The sequence below is a fragment of the Microtus ochrogaster genome, chromosome 15, assembly GCF_000317375.1.
Source record: "Microtus ochrogaster isolate Prairie Vole_2 chromosome 15, MicOch1.0, whole genome shotgun sequence".
Lineage (NCBI taxonomy): Eukaryota > Metazoa > Chordata > Mammalia > Rodentia > Cricetidae > Microtus > Microtus ochrogaster.
In genome coordinates this window covers 31,418,473-31,442,715 of record NC_022017.1, presented here as the reverse complement: position 1 = coordinate 31,442,715, position 24,243 = coordinate 31,418,473, and the positions used below count along the sequence as shown (strand labels likewise).

The window sequence follows — 24,243 nt, the reverse complement described above, 5'->3', positions numbered from 1 at the left end:
GAGATGACTTTTGATGAGAGTGCTCAAGTGTATAAGTGTGTGAGTGTCTCCAGGGAGACAGCCAAAGCGGTGGAGATGGCTCCCCTGTGGAGATGCGCAACTTTGGTAAGCTGGAGACGTTTCTATAAGTCCTAGAGAAACCATCTGGGACTCTTCACATTCAACTGAAGCCAGTTTCCAGAATGTTTCCCCAGGGCAATGGGGAGTAGAGCTTGCAAACTGTAACCAGCCCTAAACCAGCTGAGAGGAAGATAGGAACCTGTCACCCTGGAGAACCCTGAAACCTAGGGTCTGTGGACTATCCACGCAGAAAGTCTCGCCGGAAAGGAAAGTCGCAGGTGTGAATGCTGTCAGCCATATATTTGGCTCTCTCCATCCCACAACACACAAAAAAAATGCCCACCGCCAACTCTGCTATCAACTGTGATGATATGTACATGCACACAGAACTGAATGCTACATCTTTAAAACCCTACCACTTGACAGTACTGTGTATATGAGCCTAGAGATCACTATACTCAGAGACATAAAATCTTAGAAGCATAAGCATGCATGTAAGTGTAAGGAAAACCTAAGTTGTCAAAGCAAGAGAGAGCAGTAGGTGTCAGGAGATGAGGGGTCAGTTATACAAGATAAGTTCCAGAAAGCTAACTTTGGCATGGGGATGCTAATAAACACTGTGTGGTTTGCTTGGAATCTGTTAAGAGGTGGCCAAGTTTTAAATATAATAAAGGAAGTGTGTGAGATGATAAATGTGTTAATTAGCTTCATGATGGCAATGTATATTTATAAAACCATGTGGTTTTAGTGGCATGTGTGTGTGTGCGCTCGCCTGTTTGTCAAGCATGCCTCAATAAGACTGAGCCCAAGTTAGCATGCAGCCATCATTGTGTCTGTTTGGGAAGCCATGTTTTGATACTACTTTTTAAAAACTGACAAGGGTTTTGTTGCTGGCCCTTTAGCATCTGTGATGCTTTCCAGATGTGTCCAGCAGAGCCAGCTAGACCATAACTAGAGACCTGCAGGCTCTTTGAACCCAGGCATTTACCTTCTCACAGAGATAAGTACAATAAGGCAGTAAACACTACTGAGTCCACTTTTAATCTCCACATGTATTAACCCTTTGTTAGGCATTTGGGTTCCGTCTTTGAGTTACTGCTTGCTAGTGGCACCAACGCCCAAGTGCCAACACTGGCCATCACGGCAAACACGTGGATGTTTAGTGAAGGTCTCATCTGTTGCTTGGTACATGGTAGTTTGGCGCTGTAGTCTTTCTGTGCATCTTCTTTGGAATTTGAGAGTAATTTTGTGCTAACCAGGACAGTGAGCAACCCCAGTGCTGTGTGGGCCACTGGGTGTTTCCATTTACCCTTGAATCATGACTGGCATTGCAAACTCTGGAGCCTTTGCTTTCTTCCTATCAACGGCCATGCCTACAATTGAGAAAATCCTTTAGCTCTGATTACGTAAGTGGGCAATGCTATGTCCAGATGGGATTAATAAATTAGATCGCAGGGCCTCTTGAAGTCCATGAGCTCTCTTCTAATTGGCTTATGGAGATAAAGATGCACTCATCAATAGACTGTCCCTCAAATTTTCCAGGAAAATCAGAAGATTGAAATGTAATACTTTGAATTTACCCTGTGCAAAAGGTATTTATTCCTACAGAGGCCACCTCAAAGTGAAGAGACAACTGGCCTGGAGAGTCCTGCAAACCTCAATGTCCATCAAAGGAACCCATGCCCCAAGTCACTGAAGCTTCTTACAACTTGGCAAGGCAACTTAATTAAAACTAGATCCAGGTTTTAGGAACTTAATCCCCATGCTGGGTTGCCTCGCCCAGCCTTGATGCAGGAGAAGAGTTTGGTCCTGCCTCAACTCTGTGTGCCATGCTTTGTTGACGGCCATGGAAGGCCTGCCCCTTTCTGAATGGAGATGGAGAAGTGGGTGGGGGAGGGCATCGATGAGAGGCAGGGGAAGGGAACAGAAGAAGAGGGGGGAGGGGAAACTGTGGTTAGTATGTAAAATAAATGGAAAATAATAATAATAATAAAAAAATCCTGGGCCAAGGGCGTAGATACTTCCAGCCATTGTCCATATGGTCCATGAAGACAATAAACACATCAAAGGATGATTAAGATCAGTCACCAGAGACACGCAGACTCAATAGTACACGGAAGAACTAATCCAGTATCACAGGGTGTCCACCAGGATCTGGTACAAATGACAAGGGAAGAACGTGAGAGGTTTTTAAGCCACATCCGAAGGCAGGTTATCAGCTTCTCAAAATCTTAATCTGAGTCATTTATGACCCAGCGGTTCTCCTGGCTGCTGCCTAAAATAAATGAAAATGCATTTATATGCACATTCTACACTGGTGTTCATGGTGGCTTGGTTCATAATAGCTACAAAGGGGAAATGGCCTGGCTGTTTACAGGGGAAGGCTGTCAAACAATGAAAAAGTCCTCATACCAGATCAGTACACAGACAAACCTTAAAAGCAACTGAGGTCTAGATGGATGGCTCAGCAGGTATGAGCACCGGCTGCTCTTCCAAAGGACATGGGTTTGATTCCCAGCTCCCACACTGATGGCTCAGACCCACCTGGGATTCCAGTTCCATGGCATCAGCCTTCTCGGATGTATATGGAAGGTATAAGTCTGGTCGTATGAAATGTCCACAAGAGAAAGATCGATGGAATTGGGAGATTTAGAGTTGCCCAGGGCTGCTGCAGGTGGGTGTGGAGTTTCCTTAAGGTGACAGAGTGGTGGTACAGAGTTAGCTTGTGGCCATTTTATACAACTCTATGAATATACCAAAGCACTAATTATACACTTAACAGTTACTTTTTAGTGTTCCAACATATTCCAAATATTTTACAATTTAATTCAAGTAGGTTCGTATTTAGGTAAATACTACCCACTCAAACTCAAATTTTGTCTTAGTAAGAAAAAACTTCATAATTTGACTTATCAGTATTAGATAACATTAAAATGTATTTCTTTGTTTTACCTCGAATATGTTCTTAAACCAATATGAGGTCTGTTGACCAAAGAATTGACATTCCTATGTCTATGAAAAGCATCAATCTGTTGTTGTTGTCTGTGTGATTAGACTTGGTCTTACATAGCCCAGGTTAGCCCCAAATTCATTTTAGCCAAGGATGACTCCAAATTCCTAATCCTCTTTGCTTTCTTAATTTCCCAAGTGTTGGGATTACAGGTGTGTGTCACCACACTTGGCTCAAATCTGTTTTTGAATCAAACCATTACAATGATGAATTGCATTTTGACTTTGTTCTGTAGTTTGTCAGTTTGATGGTGAGTTCAGAGCTCTTTTGGTAACTGAAAACACTGGACTGAAAGAAAACAGAGGAAAGTAACCGATGCTCATTGGGGGTAGCTTCATGGTTCCTAAATAAAATAGAAATATTTGAATAGGTTATTTAGCATAGCATTTAACTTTGCTTAAAACACTCAGATGCACTCTTTCCTCTTTCTGTAGTATATAAGATTATTTGGGGGAACCTTGAGTGTATAAGAGACATATGTGCTCTCTGGTCCAAGCCTGGAGTGCGGGCAAGGATCTGACTGGAATAAAAGCCTGGATGGTGAGTCCCAGTGACCCAGCACACAGACATGGGCTGCAGACCTGCTTCTTCTCAGGAACCAAGTGGCTTTGTCCTGGAACAGCGGTGTTCTCAGAATAACTCAGGTTGTTTTCATTCCTTAAAATAAAACTCCTTTACAACCTTCATGGGTTTTTTTTTCCATTTTCATGTGTCTAGATGTGGTTTGTACACATATTACATATGTACAGAGGCCAGCAGTTGATAGCTGGAGTCAACCTCAATCTCCCTCCGTCTTCCACCTCGTTCACCGAGGCAGGGTGTCTCAATCCCAGAGCTAGCCAGCTTGCCCAGGAGATCACTTGCCTCTGGAATTAAAGATGAGCTGATACATCCACTCTGCCCCTAAACTCACTGCATAGTCAAGGATGACACAGATTCTGGGAATCCAAATTTGGGTCCTCAGGCTTGCCAGGCAGGGGTCCACATCAGTAAATATGGCACTGAATTCTATTGCTAGTGCAGAATCTGGCTTCCATATTCTTAGGGGTTCAAAGCACATAGTTGACTTTCAATAACTATTTTTCAAACTGAATATTCAAAATATAACATAGGATGAGCCTACCTTAGTAGCTACTCAATAAATACCCTGTCCTTTTTTTTTTTTTTTACAGAGGATTATGTATGTGCTAAGAATACCCATGGAGTCTAATATGCTTTATATTAATATTCTGGACTATTTGGGGTTCAGCATTGGGTCACCACCAGGGTCCCACATTTGGCTCTGATCCCAATGGTCACCATACGGTATTTTTCAACTGATCTACACTTATACACCAAGGGCTTCTGCATGCATCCAGACCTGTTGTGCCCTGCATGGATGAGCTAGGCTAAGTTGTCAGGAGTTTGAAACAGGATAATCATTCACCAAGCTATGTTTCTATGGCCAATGCTATATCTCTGGGGGGAAAAAAAATGCCTTTGTCTTCCACAGATGCCATCTGCTCATCAGACTCCAAACTTACCAAGCACAATCTATCATGCCTACACGGAAAGTTCCTTATATTATGGGCTACCCCAGGGACCAGTCGCATATATACAAGCCCATACTAAGTTTTGCCAGTCAGATTCTCCCTAGGAATTTGGGAATAAGATCCAATAATTATTAATTACAGAACTATAAGGTGAAAGATCAGACCAATATCAACATAAAGTGCACACTTGTGGGCGTCCCTGGCTTATTGTAAGAGGTTTGGGCTGGGACTCTGGTTTGTATGAATTGGCTTGGCTCCTGGGCTACTGAATCACCCAATGGTCAAGTCTAGATTACATAATGCTTCCTCCTTCCTGTCCTCGAGATTTTGCCAAGCTGGAAGGACATCCAGAATGAATAGCTGTGTCCGTGGGCTTCAGAGGCGGTGTAGATGCTGTGATGTGAAAGTGAACAGCTACAAGAAGTGAATCCTACACACTGTGCTCAGCTCTGGGGAGCAACCAGTGACCTGGATATTGTCTACTCCTAGTGATGGGGGTGATCTCATGGCTTTGTAACCCAAAGACATGTTCCAGAATGTTCATGGCTGAATTCCTGATAACTAGAAGAGGTCCCCTTAAGAAGTAAACTAGGGTCTGAGAAGATGACATGGTGGGTAAAATGCTTGCTACACAATATGACGACCTTGACATGGTTTGTGCTCCTGCTGTCAGGAGGTTGTGCAGACTTAGAAGCAAGGGCCACTCACATTTTAAATGGAGAGAGGAGTACATGGAAAAGATTGTACTAAAGGAGAGACCTAAAATAGGATGGGGGCCACTCCAGGGCAGCGCTCAACTTTGCTAAATAACCAGAGCTAGGAATTCATTATGTGGGGCATCTTTGTGCAGACCTCTACTTCTTCCAGAGATATTGTAAACCAGCCCTAAGCTGGGTACTGAGCTCCTGGTAGCCCATGTGCTCAGGAACAGACGTGAATTGCTTGTGGCTCTCCAAGGTCCTCCCTCCCCCCCCACACACACACACAGGCACTGTGGTTCTCTTGCTGTGTGTATCCTTCAGTGGCAAAGTCACCTTGCTTCAGGACCTAGGTGTAGCAGCCTCTAACTTGAGACCACCCTGTCTGTATAACAGAGTTCTGGAAGGTTTTGTGCTGCTATTCAATACTCCATCTGGGATGTAACCAAGTCACTTCACTCAAGGCTCATTGGCAGAACGAGTCACGTGACTGGGAAGGGGACCAGGAAGTGCTGCTTGCTCCCTGCCCCCTCTCTAGTGGATTTGGAGTTTGATCAGGGTCAACTGATCCGGAGAAGAATGGGTTCATCTGTTAAATATGCCTGAAGCCTTGAGCTGAAAAAGTTCAGCTTCTTCTGGACAGTGAGCTCTGAGAGATCCTGTAGTGTGGTGGAGGGAGACCTTGGAGCATAGTGGGGAGTGTGACCTTTTGGCTTACAGGCTAGTCCACGGAAAGCATCCTCAGGGAGCCACAGTCTTGCATGGAGAGCACCTACCCCACAACCTGGCACAATGTCCTTGTCCATCTGCTCATTGAGGAGACTTGTTTGTGCCGTTACTGATTCTTTGGTCTCTGTCTCTCCTGCCCCCCCCTCTTTTCCTCTCTCTGAAACCAGGCCATGCCCCTGTAGTCTTTCCCAGGACAGAACTGATAAGACGATATGCTCTGATATTGAAGCTCTCAGGGAGCTGAGTTTTCACCCTTCCCCAACTGAAGAAAACTAAAAGATGTCTCCTTTCAAGACCCCTGTCATGGTGTCCATGATGGCTATCAGTCCTAATTGCCCAGAAACTGATGGGGGCCCTTCCTTCAAGGCTTCATCATGACTGCCAATGGCCATGAGGCTAATCACTGTCAGAGCCCCTCCCTGGACTATTTTATCTCAGTTTCCTGTCTACAAACCATTGTATCGATTCATCTCTGAGTATGTAGATTTTTATTTGATTTGGTTATCTTTGTGGTTGTATTTGATTCATCATCCTACTAAAACTTCCCCTCATTTTTTGTGGGTTTTTGTTTGTTTTTTTTTTTTTTATTATGGAACTCCCATTTGTACAGAAGGAGACCAAAAGCTAGGATGCCACATGGCCTTCATGCAGTGGCACGATACTCTGAATTCCAGGGCCACCTTGTCACCTTAGTCTCTCATCCCACAACATATAAAACTGCTCTCCCCTCTTCAGGATTCCCCTCCCCCGTAAAGTGAGCAGTGCGTGTATCTGGGAACATTGTCTGCTGGATGTAATTCTGTCTTGTCTCAAACCATCACAAACATACCTTGCAATCCTGGTGGAAATATAAATCTCTGCAGCCTTGACCTTACAGTCTCAAGAAGATACATGCCACCCTAGAAACAATATGGTAGGGGATGGGATGCAAGGATTTCTGTTGCTTCTGTCACCATGGGAGACCAACGTAGTTGGTGGTGGACAGAAATGGGGTCAGATGGTAGAGGGCTTATGAAAGTAGAAAAGCAAAATTGGGGGGTGGATCAGATTTGGAATGGGAAAGCTAAGCCAGGAATCCTCAAGCTCACCCACAGGAGCCACTGGATGACTTCCTGTGTAGGGAAAGGCACTTTGATGACTTTCTGTGTTGGGAGAACTCATTTGTGTGCAAACAAGACTTGAAGTGCTAATTGGCAACCAGGTAAAAATGTGACAAAGGCCCTTGGTGGTATCAGCTGAAGTCCTTGGGAAGGTGTGTGGGGGGGGGGGATTGATGAAGACAGAGGTTCCTGGATCCACAGCCCCCCTCCCCCCCACCTCCACGTGTACCTGCAAGGTCCTTGAGCATGGGTGCTTAGCAGCCCAGCCGGCTGCCATTGAGTAGCGGGAAAAAGACTGCTTGGTCTCCAACATGTGAACATAGGAAGTTTCTGTGCAGCGAGGAAAATGGGAACATGAGTGACATGCCATCAAGGTGCCCACCCCTCGTCGGCTGCTTGAGGAAGGACGACCAGAACACAGTGCAAACATGCCAGAGACTTTAATTTAAAAAAAATAGAAAAATGCAATAATTTACAACTCTACAACAGCAGATGATTTTCCTGCAAAGACATGTAAAATATATACAGCTTGCTTTACTGCATTTGTTACAAAAGGAAAAGGGAAAGGTCCGGTCCCCGCATAAGGTACATATTTTACATGAGCTAGATGGCTACTAAGATGTGTAAACATTGGTCATACAGGTTATGCCTTTTCATTTTCCTGGTAAGCTACATAATACATACATCTGCTATTCACTTGAAGGGTGGTGTTCTAAGGCCTTTTGTGAAGATGCTCTCTCCTGAAGGCTGAGTGGCCAGAGAGGGTGAACACAGGCCACACACAGGAATGCAGGTGACTCTGTCGTTGGGCAGGGGTCGCTGGTCTTCCTCTTCAGGGGCAGGGTTCCGCCCAAGGTCTGACATCTGTGGTGAACCTCTCATGCAAACACACCCACAAACCCTAGGACAGCAAAGGGCTCAGGACACATGACGCCACCCTCCTGGAATGTGGCAATGGCCAGACAGTGCTTCAAACTCATTTCCTGTGGAATTCTCAAGGTTTTCATTGCCTTTCCCATGGGGGCATTTAGCCAGCCTTTGGCAGCTCCACCTTCAGGAACACCCCCAGGTACTCAACACTGTACCTCACCACACCAAAACAATAATGGGCACCACCCCCAAAAGAGCAAAATAAAAAAATTAGATCCAAAGATACCTAGTGAATAGGTTTGTGTGTGCACTGTCTCTCTCTCATGCACACACACACACACACACACACACACACACACACACACACACTTACATGAGGTGCCCACATCCCCATGTCTCCACCTTCTCACCCCACGGCCCCATACTCCCAGGAACCCTGTGAGTACATGCCAGTTATTTTGACAGAGACACATTTGACACTAATTCAAGCTTCATGTCTATACCCAGCAACACAAATGACAGGCATTTTGCTTTTTACTCTTGAGCTGGTTCTATTTGTCTGTCGTGAGGTACACAGATACACACTGGGCTAAGGTTAAAACAGTACAGCTAGCCATAGGCTAGAAAGTCTTCTTCCCATGTTCATCAACTGTGTAGTAAAAACTCAGTTCATTGTCTGTCTTTGACATCCTCTGTTGCTCATCTTCTGTGTGTAATTGTAAACCTTTCTATCAAGGTATGGGAAAGTAACAAAGTATCCCAATCGCCTCGGGATAGGTCTGATCTAACTCCTTCTTTGCAAATTTTGCCCAGCAGGATTCGCATTGTCTGCCTCCAGCGCAGTGACTGTCTGGTGGAGGTTTCTGATAAGGCAGAAGATGGGCTCAGATGACCTCAGAGGGGCCTTCCCAACCCAAAACCAGCTGTCAAAATGCTATTTGTGGCCTGAATAAACAAATGCATAATTAGCCCTTTTCTGGAATATGTTCTTCTCGGAGGAGCCATCAAATTACAGAGAAATCTTGTTAATTGTGGGTTCTGCTTCACTGGGTTCCCACTCATCGCATTTCCCCATTTCCTTTGATTTTTATTTTTCTACCCAACTTCTAAAGTTCCAGTTTGAAAAAAAAAATTAAAAACAATTGTCAAAGCATGCTCTCCCTCCTCTGTTCCCTAAACCTGCAGCAGGAGCTCACACATCATGGAGGCATGTGTCCCACTGAGTTCACAGCCTCACGGGGTCAGGGAGGGCCTTGTCCATGGAGCTCTCCAGGGTGACTCTCAATCTAGCACAGCTGCTCCACCTGATCTGTGAGTGACAGTGGGACCAGCAGGTGCACATCAGCCACTACCGCACAGCAATGTCCCCACAGCTGCCGTTCACATCTGGAACTGTGCCATCCTCCCTAGGTAAAGAAAGGTAAGGACCCTTTAGGAGAAGGAAGGCTTTGGTTGACTGTCGGTTGGCCCACCCGCAGCCATGCCATTGCTCAAGGGAGATAAAGGAGAGCTCACTGGATGGACGGATGGACGATAAACTTAGGGCGGGCCAGTTCTTCGGTGAAAAGTCCATAACAAGAGATGGTAGCTGGCCCATTCTTGGGAATCTAGTCCCATCTTGAAAGAACTTGACCTACTCTCTCTGACCTCCAAAATACCAGCAAAGAGCTAGGGCGCAGTGGTATGAATTTTATCTCCTCTGCTCCAGTGTGTATCCAAGAGACACCCACTTCTGGCTCAGCAATTCCATCTTCCATAAAGGAGGATGAGAAATGACTTGCCAAGGCCCTGTGACCCAATTGTATATAAGGAAGGAAGGGAAGTCAGGGCTGGCTCTCAGGGAAATGTCCAGGGTCCCCTCCAAGCTGTCCAGAAAGCTGCAAAAGGCAAACCAACACCTATTTCAAGGCCAAAACTATGTCTGAAGTTTTACAAGATCCTCCCTCAGCCCACCTCACACTCAAAATCAAGCATGTTCTCCCCAGAACAGGACTGGAGCCTCCAAAGCAGTCAGGACCCAAGAACAAAATGGGAAACCATAAAGCCAAATGTACCAAATAACTCAAGATTCTTTCTCTTCTCCCACCTCTCTCTGGACCATAAGTTGTCCCCAACAGAGCTCTTCATGTTGGTTGTCACCTTGCAGAAAGTACAGTGAGAGGCAGAGCAAGCCCACCCCACCCCCCACTGTCCACCTTTGTGTTCCCACACAGTTTCAGACAGGGTACCCTTTGGGGTCAGATTTCCAGCCCCGTGTTCTTAGAAGGTCAGTTACACCAGCATCTGCAGGGTGAGGCTCTACCCTGCATCCTTCCAGAACCATCCTTGGCTGAGCTGGGATGACAGGACTGAGCAATTTTTATGCTCAAAGTCATTCTCAAGTCTACCTCTTAGGAAAGGTCATGCGACAGTGTCACCAGCGTTATTGGAGGGGTCCCGCAGAAGCCCTTTGTCCTGTGCAGGTGGCAGCCACTTTCTGCCATGTACATGGACCTGCTGGCTACCCTTCATGCCAGAGAACGCAATACCGTTGGTCCCCGGTGTGTCTCTAGGGTCCGTTGGTACGGAGATGCTGCCTGAGGACAATGTCTACATTGTTAATAATGTCTACAAGGTTAATAATGACAATTACAGGCTTCAACAGCACATGGTTCCCGTCTTTAGCATTCGTTACTAATGCAGGGTAAAGGACATACATTCCTGGCACCAGGTATATATATTCCTGGAAGCTTCTCCCCTCATTAGGAATCCATGCAAAGCCTCCACCCCAGGGTGAGACCCCCCCCCCATGTGGTTTCCTCAGAAGTAACACCTCCTCTCTCCTTTTTCTAAGTTGTGCCCTTGTGTGATTTTCTGTGTTTGAGGCCTCCACTCCACCCCACCCACACACGTGAGTCCCAGCCCTCTGGGATCCGGCCTTGCAGCTCCTCTGAGCCTTGTCAGTCGCCTGCTGTACAGAAGAGCTCCGGCTGCCCTCCTGCCTGACAGCCACACCCCCTCGCATGCAGAGCACAGGCACGCAACAGGGCGCGAATTTTCCTCTGTACGATGCTGCACCAGAATGGGTCTCGAGCTACAGTTTGGGCCCCCCACAACAACCTGTTGCCCTGAAGGGAGGCGAACTAGGCCAAGGGTACATACTTCCCCGAGAGCAAGGCAGGTGCTCAGTTAAACATTCACAGGTATTGTAGTCCTCACAAGCACCCTGTGCGGCAGGAACTGCGCAGAACTTCCAACGGGAGAGTGCGAAAACTGAGACGCGGACGCCGAGGGGTAAATCCACCACCCACCTGTGAATGGCAGAGCTTGGTCCCAGGTGTGTAAAATGCCGAGCCCCAAGCAGCTTTTGCCACCCCATGCTGCTCTAGGAGTGGAAGAGGGAACAAGAAGGGTGTTCTTGCCTCTCTCCCAGAGCCCCAGAGGTCCAGGGTCTTGGGTCATTGTGTATGATCTCCCCAAGCAATTGACTGGGCTCCACCTGACCCCCTTGCATCCCATCACCAGCCCCACCTACCACAGGGACAAACATCCCAGCATGCTTCTCCAGTCTGAGATGTACCCACCCTCCAACACCCAGGCACTTTGCTCTGAGTATTTCCTGGGTCTGTGCTAATGGCAAACTCAGCCCCTCCAGGCATATGCAATTCAACAGCAAACCATGCAATGCAAACCAGGATTTGGGTTGTTTCCAGGGATTTGCATTGGAATATCCCAAGACTACATCAGTCAGATAACTTGCGTTTGGGCCTGCTTTATTCTGGGACCTTCCTCCCCCTCTGTGAGCACTTTCTCCTAAGGCTGACCCATATAAAATTTGCTTTTTAGTGTGTTCACCCATGAGAAGCAAACACGGAGAAACACAGAGAAGAACATTGTTAAATCCACAGGGGAGCAAAACGGGCAGGAAGGACTTTGAAGGGAGGACCAATATGGTCCATCTCTACCTCCTTGCTGCTGAGCAACAGGGAGACCCTCCCAAGAGGGCAAGCAAAGGTCGCACAGCCATAGCAGGTACATCTCGTGGGTCAGAAGGGAAATGACTGCGCTCTAGAACATGCCAGAGCAAACATCTCAAAGACAGAGATAGCAAATGTAGCCCTTGACGGCCAGGGTAGTGACATGACAATAAGTCATCCTTCTATGGTATCGAATGAGGAGAGAGTGCAGTGGTCATCCCCACTTGTGAGGTTGCCGCTAGGTGCCAAGGTGGCCCAACAGGTTTGCAGGCAAGGAACCCTACAAGGACCATGTCTCCGTGCCTTCTGTCTAGGTATAGCTGGGCCATTCCCACAGGTCTTTAAGGGAAAGGGTGCTGACACTCGCCCCTCGTGGAAGAGGTCCCAGGGAGAGGTGAGAAATCCGAAGCCTGCTTGGGCTTTACAGTGAGAGCCAGCATCCATGGACGCCTCTCCTGAAGATGCAGTTAGGTCCCCTAACAGAGGAAAACAATATTTAATGTGACTTATTTATTCACAACAAAAGCAGTAACCACAGAGGTCCCCAGAGAGACAAACAGGAAATGCATAAATCAGGGCCAAACAACATCAACTACATCATTTTCTTGTCAACAGTTCCTCAACCCGAGGGAACAAGCAGACAACAGCAAATCATGAGCATTCTTATAAGACTAGGGACCTGGGGGCCTCAAAAATATCGATTATCAAGAGACACAAACACAGAGAGGGAGGTGCCCTCAATTGAGGGGTCGGGAAACAACAAGACAAGTGGGTATGGGAAGTGATCTTGGATGGCATCTTAGATTGACAGACAAGCTCAATAGGACATTTTGGGGGCACTTGGAAGTCTTTATACAGAGTGTATTATTATAGTAGATGTTTTTATGCTAAGTTTCTTAGGTGTGACAATGGCACTACTCTGTAAGAGAATGCACTTTTTGCAGAAGATATACAGTGTTATCTTTGGCTGTACCACCTAAAAGTTGTAGACATCATGACACATTATCTTCTAACCATATGGGTGCTGAGGTGGGAGTACTGAGGCTGGGGTTGTGGGTGAGAGATATAGGAAAACCCAGGGTGCTGTTCTATCAACTTTTCTGTCACCCTTGGATATTTTTTCAAAGTCGGTGTCAGGGGACTCATAATCATAGACTTCTGTTTTCCTGCAGCAGCAGCCTCTACCAGCATGTGGCCAAGATGGGACCATAGAAAGTCAACACAAGCCCCCTACTGTAGGGAACCCATGATGCATTACACCGTGGTCCACACAATGACCAATGCTCTATGCCAACACTCGTGTCTCTTTGCCTTCCCAGCTCTCTATCTCCTGCCATGATTTTGGCAGGGCTTTTTGATGACTCAGTCTTCAAATGTGAGCAGCTCATCCAAGCCAAAGGTCCTTGCGGGTCAAGCTCATCTTCTGCTAAGGGCCCCTAGATCACCACCATCACTGTACCATCGTGTTATAGAGAAGGCTAAGGAGGCTCAAGAAGCGAGCCAACTGGAAAACAGTGAGGCAAGACAGAAGGACCATTCCCTGCCCTACCACTCTTTCCTCACCTAGGATGCCTCCTGGGTCCTGAAAAGACCTAAACTCTGGAGGAAAAGACAGCTCAGATGGTGTGAAGATCATAACCACTTTCAGAACTAAGCCACAGGTAACAGACTCTGGCAAGCTCGGAGCTGGGAGAATGGACACATTCTAGCAGACGCCTCAGTTCTCATACTGCTCATACACTCTCAATGAGTCTCTACCTAGGGCACATCATTGTAGAAAGAACATGTGGAAGCAAGGCTAGGAGCCCCCATACTGGGTGATCATTCTCTGATCTCTTTCTTTCTCTCCGAGCGCACAGACAAGGGAGAGCTCCAAGGAGCCCTGGTCCCTCTAGATTCCAGCTGGAATAGATTGGCACTGGGACTCAAGGGCCACACAGCTTTTATATCGAGATGAAAAAGATAAAAAATGACCTGTCTCAGCTTATCAGCTTACTCTCCAGATGTCTTACCATCAGGTGCACCCATCTACCATGGCCATGCTGAATGCTAGTGCTCCTGTCAATCAATCGCCCAACCATGGCTCTCACAGCCTTCCAAAGCGAGTGATAGATTGCATTTGCAGCATGCAATTTCTGGTCTTGGAGGCTGCTCCCTTGGCCTCCACTGGAGTGGGGCAGCCATAAAGCACAGAGCTGGTTCCAGTTTGGGACCTAACAGAGAATCTCAAAACCTAGAGAGTGAGGTTCTTTCTGATGTTCAATGTCTAACAGGCTGATTAGGGAGACAGCACTTTCTTCCTGGAATGGGTACCTTTAAGGGTCAAAATGGGATGGACACTAGAAATCAGCAAGCCTTGAGCTCTGGGTTACTCCATAGCTTTGTCTACCTCTTCCTGTCTTGGATGAAGTAAAGATGGAGATCACTTAGTGAAGAGTTCAAGTGAGTCAGGTATCTTGTTAAGTGTATACAAGGCAAACTGACTTCCAGGAACTGGGCAGTAAGTCAGCCTTCTGGCTCCTGAAGCTGAATTCCTTAGACAGGAGGTCATCTCCCTTGCTGTTGAAGTGGTTTGGTTAAAGGGAGGGAACAGTACAACAATCACTTGGCTGAAAGAAGATGCCAAGTGTGTGAGAGAGGCAGAGAGGCCTTGGCCAGAGACACAATCCAGCCCAGCAACAGGGAATCTTTGGAATACTGTGCAAAACAGCAGCAAAGCAGCCAGGACAAGAGCAAAAGGAAGCATGAAGACCTACATTCTGATGCATGACCTCAGATATGTTGACCCTCCTGAACCTCAGGCTTCTCTTCTGAAAAGGAAGGAGTCTGTGGAGCTCCCCCCCTCTTGGAGGTCCTCTGCCTCTACTGGTGGGGCCTTGTAAAGAGGAGAGTCCTTCAGAACTTGACTTCTCCCTGCCCCCACCCCAAGGAAGCAACATCACTGGATATGCCCACAGAACAGTCTCATCAGGTCCCATGCTAAGGACCAAATGGGTCCTTGGAGAAGATCCACTCACAGGGAGATAGGCCCAGTTTCATTCCCTCCCTCCACGCTCTTATTGGAAGAGACAGCTTGGTACCCTTTCTTCCAAAGATGAACTGGCAATAAAGCCAAAAACATGGTGGGGGAGCGTGTTACAAGAACGAATTTACTCTACACGTCTTTACCTTCCAGAAAGTGAGGGGAGGGGTCAGCTCTGTGGGAATGTAGAAAGTGGTGTCGGTATTTCTCTAGGAAGAGGGGGGTCTCCCTGCCATTAAATCTTTCCCACAAAATGGTCACTGTGTGACTGCTTTGCATAAATACATAAGTGGGAAACCAGTTCTGAAGACAGGCTGAGTCTATGTCCCTCTGACATGACTCCTGGGCCTCACAACTGGCCCTATGGAGACATAGAGCAGGGTCCCTCTACTGGAGGTCTGAGTCAGGGCACACTGGTGTCAGGAAGTCCACCTTCTGGACCTTCTGGGGTAGGGACTGAGAGTAGATCCTTGGTTTTCTCAGTGCCCCAGCACCATATACAGAGGTGATTACACATACCCCCCCCCACTTGAGGGCAAATCTTACAGCAGTTTCCAGGGGATTCCTGCTTGTGTTCCAGGAAGCCTCCTCGGAGCATAAAGTACTCTGCATAGAGGCCTCAGGGTCGTCACCCCTGTGACCCAAAAGAGCCAACAATCTCTTTGCAGAGCAAAAACATTCAAGAAGAGGGCTTGCTTCTATTCTCTCTCTTGAGAGCCCTGCACAGGGCATTCCATATTACAAAATCTCAAGCAAGTGAACTGATAAAGACCTTGAAGTTTATGTATGTCAACTTTGGCCAAGAGAGTCTAAGGTTCACAGACTCCTCTTGAAGTTCCCGTGTCCTAGTAGCATTAAGGGCATGCATTGACTTTCCAGAGGAGTCTTGGATGCTCCTGGTTTCAGCCCAATGGCACACATGCTTGGAACTGGTGGCATTTGGATGCTGTGTCCTTTAAGGAATCTTGAAGACCAGTAAGTGCGTTCCTTGTGCATGCGTAGTGTAGCCAAAGCCCATTTCCATCCAAAAGCCAGGAACTTCCAGTGTACAAAGGAGGAGAGGGAGAATGGGTGAATGGGTGACTTTTTAGGGATGACAGGTTTGGCAATGAGAGAAACTGGAGTCCCTCAGTGAGTGCGAAGGCCAAGCTGCCCTCAGACCCCTGTGGTTGAAAGGGCCTACATAGAATGTGCCATATTCTCTAGCCTAAACTGTCCCCTAAGGGGTCATCCTTTATTGAGAGTGGGGAAAGAATTTCTCCACTACCTAGACAAAAGCATCCCCTGAGATTGACAATTTCCCAGTAGGCCAAGATATAGCCCCTAAACTCTTCCTGAGACCAATGTGAACGTGCCCCTATTCACAGATAAAATGCATTTAGAGACTCTTTCCTGAAATATCTCTATCTATCTATCTATCTATCTATCTATCTATCTATCTATCTATCTATCTTTAAACAAGGAATGCCCTGTCACTTTCTGATAAGGAAAAGAAACCACCACGTTATCATTCTGATACCCATTCTCATCCAAGCATTCCAGAACTATCCATGCAGGTAGAGGCTTCGGAGTCGTCATCGTCATAGTCATCATGGTGAGAAAGAGGGAAATTATAAAATAGCTACTCTCAGGTCCCAGCAGTTCTCCTGTCTACGCTGACAACTCCAGCTGCAGGGGAAACTGTTGGAACTTGAAATGCCAAAACTAAGTGTCTTGAGTAAGTGGACACTGGCGGCTTCTGTCTACCTTTTGCAACGTTTGCTTTCTTGTGTCAATGATGAGCACACCAGTTCCACACAGTGCGTGCTTCTTAAGATTTAATTTTAAACTGGAAAGCTAGCCTGACCCCTATGGTCCCACCCACCCTGCACCCTGATGAGTAACGGATGAGACTCAGATGCTAGCCATTTTGAAGCTATGGCCATAGGTCCAAAGTGCTTTTCTGGGATGTGCTCAATTTGGCAAGGTGATCAACCTCGCAGGGTTTAGTTTGTTTGGAAGCAGCCTCGAGGAGACCGTTAAGGAAAGTGTATGAGTGAGGAGGGAAGTGAACACCTGATACTTCCACCTTGTCACACAACACACCTGCACACAGAAGCACACACACACACACTCATTTTGCACACGCATACATACAGCCACCCAGTCCTTGGGGAAGAAGAGAGGAGATAGGTGGGAGACATCACTACAGGTAGACAGTCAAAGGCTTTGGGCTGGGCATCCTCTCACCTCTGTCTTGGTTGGTGCTCTTGTTCCCACACCTGTCCTAGGAAAGTCACCCTGGGTAGAGGAGGCAGGGTAGGGAGGAATGTAAGGCATAACTCTGCTGGGGAGAAAGGAAGGAATCCATGCCTCGTGGGCAGGAGCAAGTTATAAGAGAGGACTGAGCCTCTATTTTCCCTTTAGACAGCTCTGGCTGGAAAGGTGGGGAAGAAATGAAACCAGGAAAGGACACGGAAGAAAGGAATGATGATGACCGTAATCACAAAAAAGAGAGAGATAATAGTAAACAAGTAGGGAAAGAAGAGTTGGGCCAATGGAACTTACATCAGCATGACAAATGTCTCTTCTGTCTACTTCCCTCCCACACTTAGATGGACTTGCGTCGGAGCGCCAGCCTGTGGTTCTCCCCGCAGGTGTGAATCCCATGAGGGATGGGGCCGAATGGGGTCCGGAAGAAGCTGTTCTTCAGTGTGTTTGGGGATATCTCTTGAACCCTGCAGGAAATGGAGTGGACAGTAGCCCGGACGCGCCTGCTACCCACACCGGCAGCAGCGGCGGCAGCGGCGGCAGCAACAGCGACATCATCAGGAATGTCGTCGTCACCATCGTCCTGGGCAAGAGCCCCACGCGGGAAACAAAGATAGCACAGGGTTCTGCCGTATCTTTTCAGGAAGTTCCGGGGTTGGTACCTATGGCGGACGTCTGGCACATGGATGATCACGCTGTTGGGGTTTCCAGCAATGATCTGGGCAACTTCACTCTCCAGCAGCTCCTCATCGGTATTCATGGTCAGGAATCGCAGGACCACGAGATTGAGGAAGGCACCGATGACGGTCAGTCCCACCAGGATATACATGAAGCTGAAGGCCACGTAGAATGGCTTCCTCTGCAGGGCACCTTTGGACTGCAGGGCCACAAAATCTCCGAAGCCTATAGTAGTCAGTGTTATGAAGCAGTAGTAGTAGGCATGGAAGAAGCTCCAGTCCTCGCACTGGGAGAAGGCAGCTGCCCCAAGGCACAGGGTGCCCATGCAGGAGAAGAATCCGACGGTCACCATGTTTTCCATGGAAACATCAGTGTTACACATGCCACAACACTTCTTGATACGCTTCAGCAGGCAGCGCACGAAGGTGTTCATGCGCTCACCCAGACTCTGGAACATGACTAGCGTCAGAGGGATGCCCAACACAGCATAGAACATACAGAAGGCCTTGCCAGCATCGGTGCCAGGTGCAGCGTGTCCGTATCCTACGGGAAGGAAAAGAGGAGTGAGAACGGTAGTCAGGAAAGGTTCTGTGAGGTCCGGGAGAAAGATGGAAATTGTCAAGCAAGATTGGAACACAGAAAGACAAAGGACCAGTTCAGAAGCCCCATGAGCCCTGCAGTAGGAGGGATGGGGTGGGGGACGTCAACACAAAGGGCTTCAGCATACAGATGAAGTACCTCTAATCTCAACGTGTAAAATCAAAAAAATCTGACAAAACCCAAAACTTTTTGTTTTGTGGCAGGCAGTGTTTCAGGCAGTTTAAGCTAACCTCAGACTCAATATGTACCTGAGGTTGGCCCTGAACTCCTGATTCTCCTACCTCTACCCTCCTAATGCCAGGATTACAGGCATGTGCTGTCAAGGCTTTTGGAGGGATCAGCACGATGCCACGAGTAGAAGATTCCATGCATCGAAACTTTGCGCTCAACTTAGAAATCGCCTTATTAGCTTCTTGCATTTGCGCTGGAGTTGCTGCCCTAAAACAGCTCATTATATATAGATACAGATATCCCTAAATCTGAGAAGATCCCAAACCCCAAGCACAAAAATGGGTGGCAGCATTTTGGATATGGGATGCCTATTAGCCTTAATTACATTACCACCTAGGAGGCAAAGAAGTCTCATTTGAAAAGCATCCCTTGTGATGGTTTGATAGCTAAGAGGCTGAGGCTGTGGTTTGAAACCAGGGAGGCTGAGCCATGTCAATGTTCTTAGAGCAACACACATCTTTACTACTAGGAAAATTACCGAAGTACAAAAACACAAGATAGAAAATGGAATATCCCTACCATGGATCCACATATAGAGGAAATACTTGAAAGAACAGTCACTGTGTGCCAGAGGGAGGCTGACTCCTCACGCGCCATCTCTGCCTAACCGTATAACGACCCTAATCAAATGGGGTAATGATCCCAAGCCCACAAACTAGAAAGCAGGGTAACTAACAAGACATCTTCAGAGCTGGGGTTCCAGCTGGGTATGTTGAGAGAATGAGGGGGAAAGAACATGTTTAAACTGGGAGACGTCATGGCAGGGCTGGAAGAACTTGCTTTGCTTCACGGTGTTCAGTGCTTTATCTCCATGCCTAGGCTGGTGCCTCAAGGTACAATGCTGGTCTAGCAATAGAATGTAACCTTGTATCAAAAGTAACCTTGATAGAGAGCCAACACACAGCCCTGGAAGACCTCAGTGCCTGTTGGTTCTGTTTCAAGTTCTTAAATGAATATGCCCAGGGATGGGGGTCGGGGGGCACATCACAGACAGTGTTTGGACTGAGAATTTGAAAGCGGGAACTCATCTTCAAAGCCTGCCCCATCAAGGAAGGTGACAAGTCTGTTTTCCTGAGTTATACGCTCATGGTCACATTACCACCTGTATTATGTTATACCCCAGAGAGTCTCTGTCACCCACCGTGTGAACTGATGATGCTTCTAAGTAGACTGTTGGGCAGATCTTCTGAAATCAGAAACACAATGGGAACTGACCAAGCTCGAGTCTCCCCACCCCAATTTCTATTCCAACCTCACTCATCTACTACATTTATGGTTTCTTTAGAAGACCGATCTCATCCTCTCTGGCCCCCAGACCCTCTACCCTAGCCAGCACTGAACCCTGCTGTCCTAGTTGACCCCCACCCATTACAAAGGAAAATAAATGGCATTACACAAAGTTGGAACCAGGCTAGAGAGGTTAAGAGTGGAGAGACAGAAAAGCAGAGACGGACTACAATGTATATCTGGATAGAAATCAACTAGTGTGAAGAAAGATTGAAAACCATAAGATACAAAGCCTCAGGGACAAGATGATATCAGAAAGATATTCTAGAAAGAAAGATAAAATGGCCGGGCCGTGGTGGCGCACGCCTTTAATCCCAGCACTTGGGAAGCAGAGGCAGGTGGATCTTTGTGAGTTCGAGGCCAGCCTGGTCTACAAGAGCTAGTTCCAGGAGAGGCTCCAAAGCTACAGAGAAACCCTGTCTCAAAAAACCAAAATAAAATAAAATAAATGAAAATGGGAGAAACAATGGCCCCACATTTTGTAAAAGACAAATTGACAAATTCAACAATCTCTGCAAACTTTAAGTAGGATAAACCTCCAACAGAAGCCATTTTTTTTTTTATTTTTTTTTAATCTAGACAAGGTCTTGCTCTCCGGTACAGTCTTGAACTCACTACATAGCTTCACCTTGAATTCACAGAAATCCTCCTGTCCCGGCCTCCCAAGGGTTTGGATGATGGGCACGAATCAGAAGCCATCTTGAAATCTCACTACAATGCTGTCACACCTAGAAGCCAAGGCTGGCATTAGAAGCAGGCCGGTTGGACTTGAGCCTAGATTGCCATCTTAAAGAGGACAGTCAGTATCCGCCATCTCCCAGCCTTGTCCTTTTGTTTATCGTGTTCACTGTGAGTGCCAGGGGCCTTGGTACCAGGAGAGGGTGCCATGCTGCCTCCTCCAGCCGCCCAGTATGGAGTAGGTAGTTTTGGGAGAATTTGCTACTGAAGAGGAATAAAATATTTATGAATGACAGGCAGGGTTTTTTAATCACAGTAGGGATTAAAGCACAAATCCCAGTGAAGGATGACTCAGGGTACCTTTGAGAAGAGACATTCTGGGGGCGGCGGGGGGGGGGGGGGGGGCAACCTCGGCCCCCTGTGCTTCTGGTTCCCACTTCCGCCCACAATGCAGCTAGTCTCCCATTCTTCCTCTCTCAAGCTCCGGAAATTGTCTAGACCTTACTTCCCTCTTCTGTAAAGAGGACACGAAGAGACGCAATCTCTTCTTTCAGTCACATGGCACTGTCTAGTTTGCTTTCCTGAATGTAGTCTTTCCTCTAGAAGAGGGGAGGTATCGGTGTCCATGGTTACCACATACCAACACGTTGCTTATTCCCTGGGCCCTCTGTGAATAAGAGGGTTCTGTAGAGGGAAACCTAGCAGATTGTTTTATATAATGAAAAAGTGCATACCCTTCCATGTGCTTCTTGGATGCCCCAGAGGAACACGGTTTCCTGGTCAGTTTCCTTTATCTTGTATCTTAAAGGAGCAAATGAACCCCAAATACATTTTGTAACATATAAGTAGGCAAAACATGAATTTTCTCCTGGATAGTGGGCAAAGGAAGGGGCTGCGATGGCTTCCATCCATAAAAGGCCCACAAAACCCTGTCTCCTAGGGCAATGCGGTACCGCTGAAGCCCCTGTCAATGCCCAGACTGTGATGCGAAAACCCCAAGCCACACATGAAGTTACCTGGGACAGGACACACTCTGGTCCGCAAGTATCTCAGGCTTGGATTCACAGCTTCCCCATGCTTTTAAGGACACCTGAGCCCTCTATCCTCCTCCACACAAGTTTACTTTTAGAAACAGCTCTGGAAATGCTGTCCATGAAGAGTCCACGGGGTGGCAGGATGGTGGAAGGCTTGCTTGGCCTGTGCGGTCCTCGGCCTACCACCAGAGGTGCAAGGGCGCCCTCTGCCGGTTGATCTGCCACTGCAAAACATGAATGCAAGCCCTGGTCCCACCTGACCAGATTCCCTCCTGGGGTATGTCCAAGAATAACAGAGGAACTCACTAAACTCTTTCACTGGAAAAACTTACGTTACACGGTGGATTTTTCTCTCAGGAAGTACAATCAATACACAGCATTTTGGTACATATAAAATATAAGACCAGTAATGACCAGTGTTTATTGAGAGCACGTGGTACCGGAAGCTGAGCCAAAACCTTTTTACACTCAATAACTTATCTCCTGGAGAAAACTGGGTGCAAACAAACCCCAAATACATTTTTAACCTTCCCATGTAATCAGTATTCTCCCCAGCATGGATGGGGCGGTGTCCATGTTGATGGGAACTTAGAAAATCACTATGCTAAATGCCCATGTCAAACCAATCAGGGCCTTGACCCTAAGCCCCTGCAGTCAGTCACACCCACAATGCAAATGAAGTAACTTGTGCTTGGTCAGAAAATGGAAATCCAGGAACTCCTATTGATCCTCCCATTGCCTCCACACACAACCTCCTTCACTTCCTGCCATTCTTTCCTGGACTGTCCACCATCCAAAAATCTCTACAAGAAAATGTGGGAAGACAAATAAAAGGCTTTTAAGGGGATAAAAATTTGGCTGATGTTTGTGAAGTCTGTGATAGAGTAAGAAAAGTCAGTACTGGTTGGCTGTTGCTAAGCCTTAGGTTGGCATGGTTCAGCAGGAGGAAGTGAGCTGTTTCCCTCCCTAGGCTAATAGGGTCAGGCTCAAATGGCTTTGGGTCAGTTATAGTGAAGCAAGACTTATGGGTGATCAGCGGTAGAGGAGCCCTGCCCTTGCCACAAGGAAAGCCTGATCCATGTGAGGGACAGCCTTCATGTTTCACGTGATCTCTGGCCTCTGACCGCTCTGCAGCAGTCCATTCTAGAAGCTAGCCTATATTATCCACCCTGATATCAGTTCTGCTGGGTTGTCCCTCTCCCCAGAGCCACAAGAGCACTCGATTTCCCAGTGTTTGAACGAGGACTTAAGTTCTGTGTCCCTTTGTGTGGGCTCTGGTGAGGCAGCGGGTTGGATGGATTCCAAGGAGCCAACAAGGTCCCCCAAAAGACAAGCATCTACCTAGTTAAGCTTCTTGGCTGAAGCTTCACAGTGAGAGAACCATACTCAAGTGGAGCATTGTCCTTGATGTCCTCTCTAAAAAAGCAAGGATGACAGTTGCTGGGGTGGACACTTGTGCATCTGTCACAGCCAATTCCCATCAAGCAGCATTGTGAGACACCACGAGCAAAGGGTATAAGCAGGCGTTGCCAGGGGGTGCATGGGAGCCATAATTACTGCATGATAAAAGTTAAAGATGGATGACCTCGTCCTAGTGGTTCTCCCGACCTCAGCTGAATGGCCTGGGAAAGCCACCTAACCATGAAGGGATGGAGACACTAAACCCCAAACAAGAAAAGTGAAACTATCCCCCACCTACCTAATCCTGATTATCTCCTAGACTTCCGGTCAATTCTTTTTAGTTTCCATTCTGATTTTTAGACTTTCTCCCTTCGAGAGATGCTGGTGACAGGAATAATGATTCCTTGCTGAAGAAATTCACATAATAGAAAGAAGCAAGAGAAAACAGAAGAAAGATGATTAATTCAGAAACATCCACTCTCCATTTTTGCACTTGGACCATGAACCTTTATGTTTCCCGAATCCTATTCTGAAACACATTTTCCATGGCCGAGAGAGAACTGCACATAGGCAATTATAAGAAAATACTAACGCTAGTCTATTGCCAATAGCGTTCTTCATAAGCATCATTTTTAATTCATCAACTTCAAGTAGAGGCACCACAATTTCTTCACCTAAATAGTCTAAGTGGGGAATGTGTTGGACTCTAATTTGCTTCTATTGCTAACAGCCTTTTGTATTTTAGCCCAAAACACACTGTTCCTGGCCTGGGAGGTTTTACTCCCAAAGCAAAGATGAGAAGTCAAGTAGGATCTAGTCCAGCCCAATTGCTGGCTCCTAATACCAGTGAGACCTGTTCTCCAGTGGCAGGCCCACAGTTGTAGATGGCCACTTTCCTTCCTAGAGGAAGAAGTACTTGGCGAGGTCAAGTATTTGCCAGCTCCAATAAATTATAAGCAGTGACAATATAAAAGGGTCACCCTGAGTTCTCTGACCCCAAAGCTTCAAGTTCTTCTTAAGGCGGTATGTACATGGGTGGGTGGATGCAACCAGGACTGGAATCTGCAGGGGGGATGGATGCAACCAGGACTGGAATCTGCAGGGGGG

General features: G+C 47.1%; 1 protein-coding gene across 4 annotated transcripts in view; it reads right to left on the bottom strand.

Moving 5' to 3' along the window:
* Nucleotides 1-24,243, bottom strand: part of Kcnk9 (potassium two pore domain channel subfamily K member 9) — a 77,055-nt gene that overhangs the window by 26,049 nt on the left and 26,763 nt on the right. Inside the window, exons 2-3 of one of the 4 annotated variants that reach the window (XM_005354525.3) lie at nt 17,525-18,448; nt 7,566-12,431 (exon numbers count right to left, since the gene is read on the bottom strand). In XM_005354525.3, coding sequence (XP_005354582.1) covers nt 17,568-18,448 — 881 coding nt within the window. In that variant the 3' untranslated portion in view covers nt 7,566-12,431; nt 17,525-17,567. Of the gene's footprint in view, nt 1-7,565; nt 18,449-24,243 lie in introns of those variants that run through there. The other 3 variants (XM_026782514.1, XM_026782515.1, XM_013348946.2) reach the window with 3 other exon arrangements.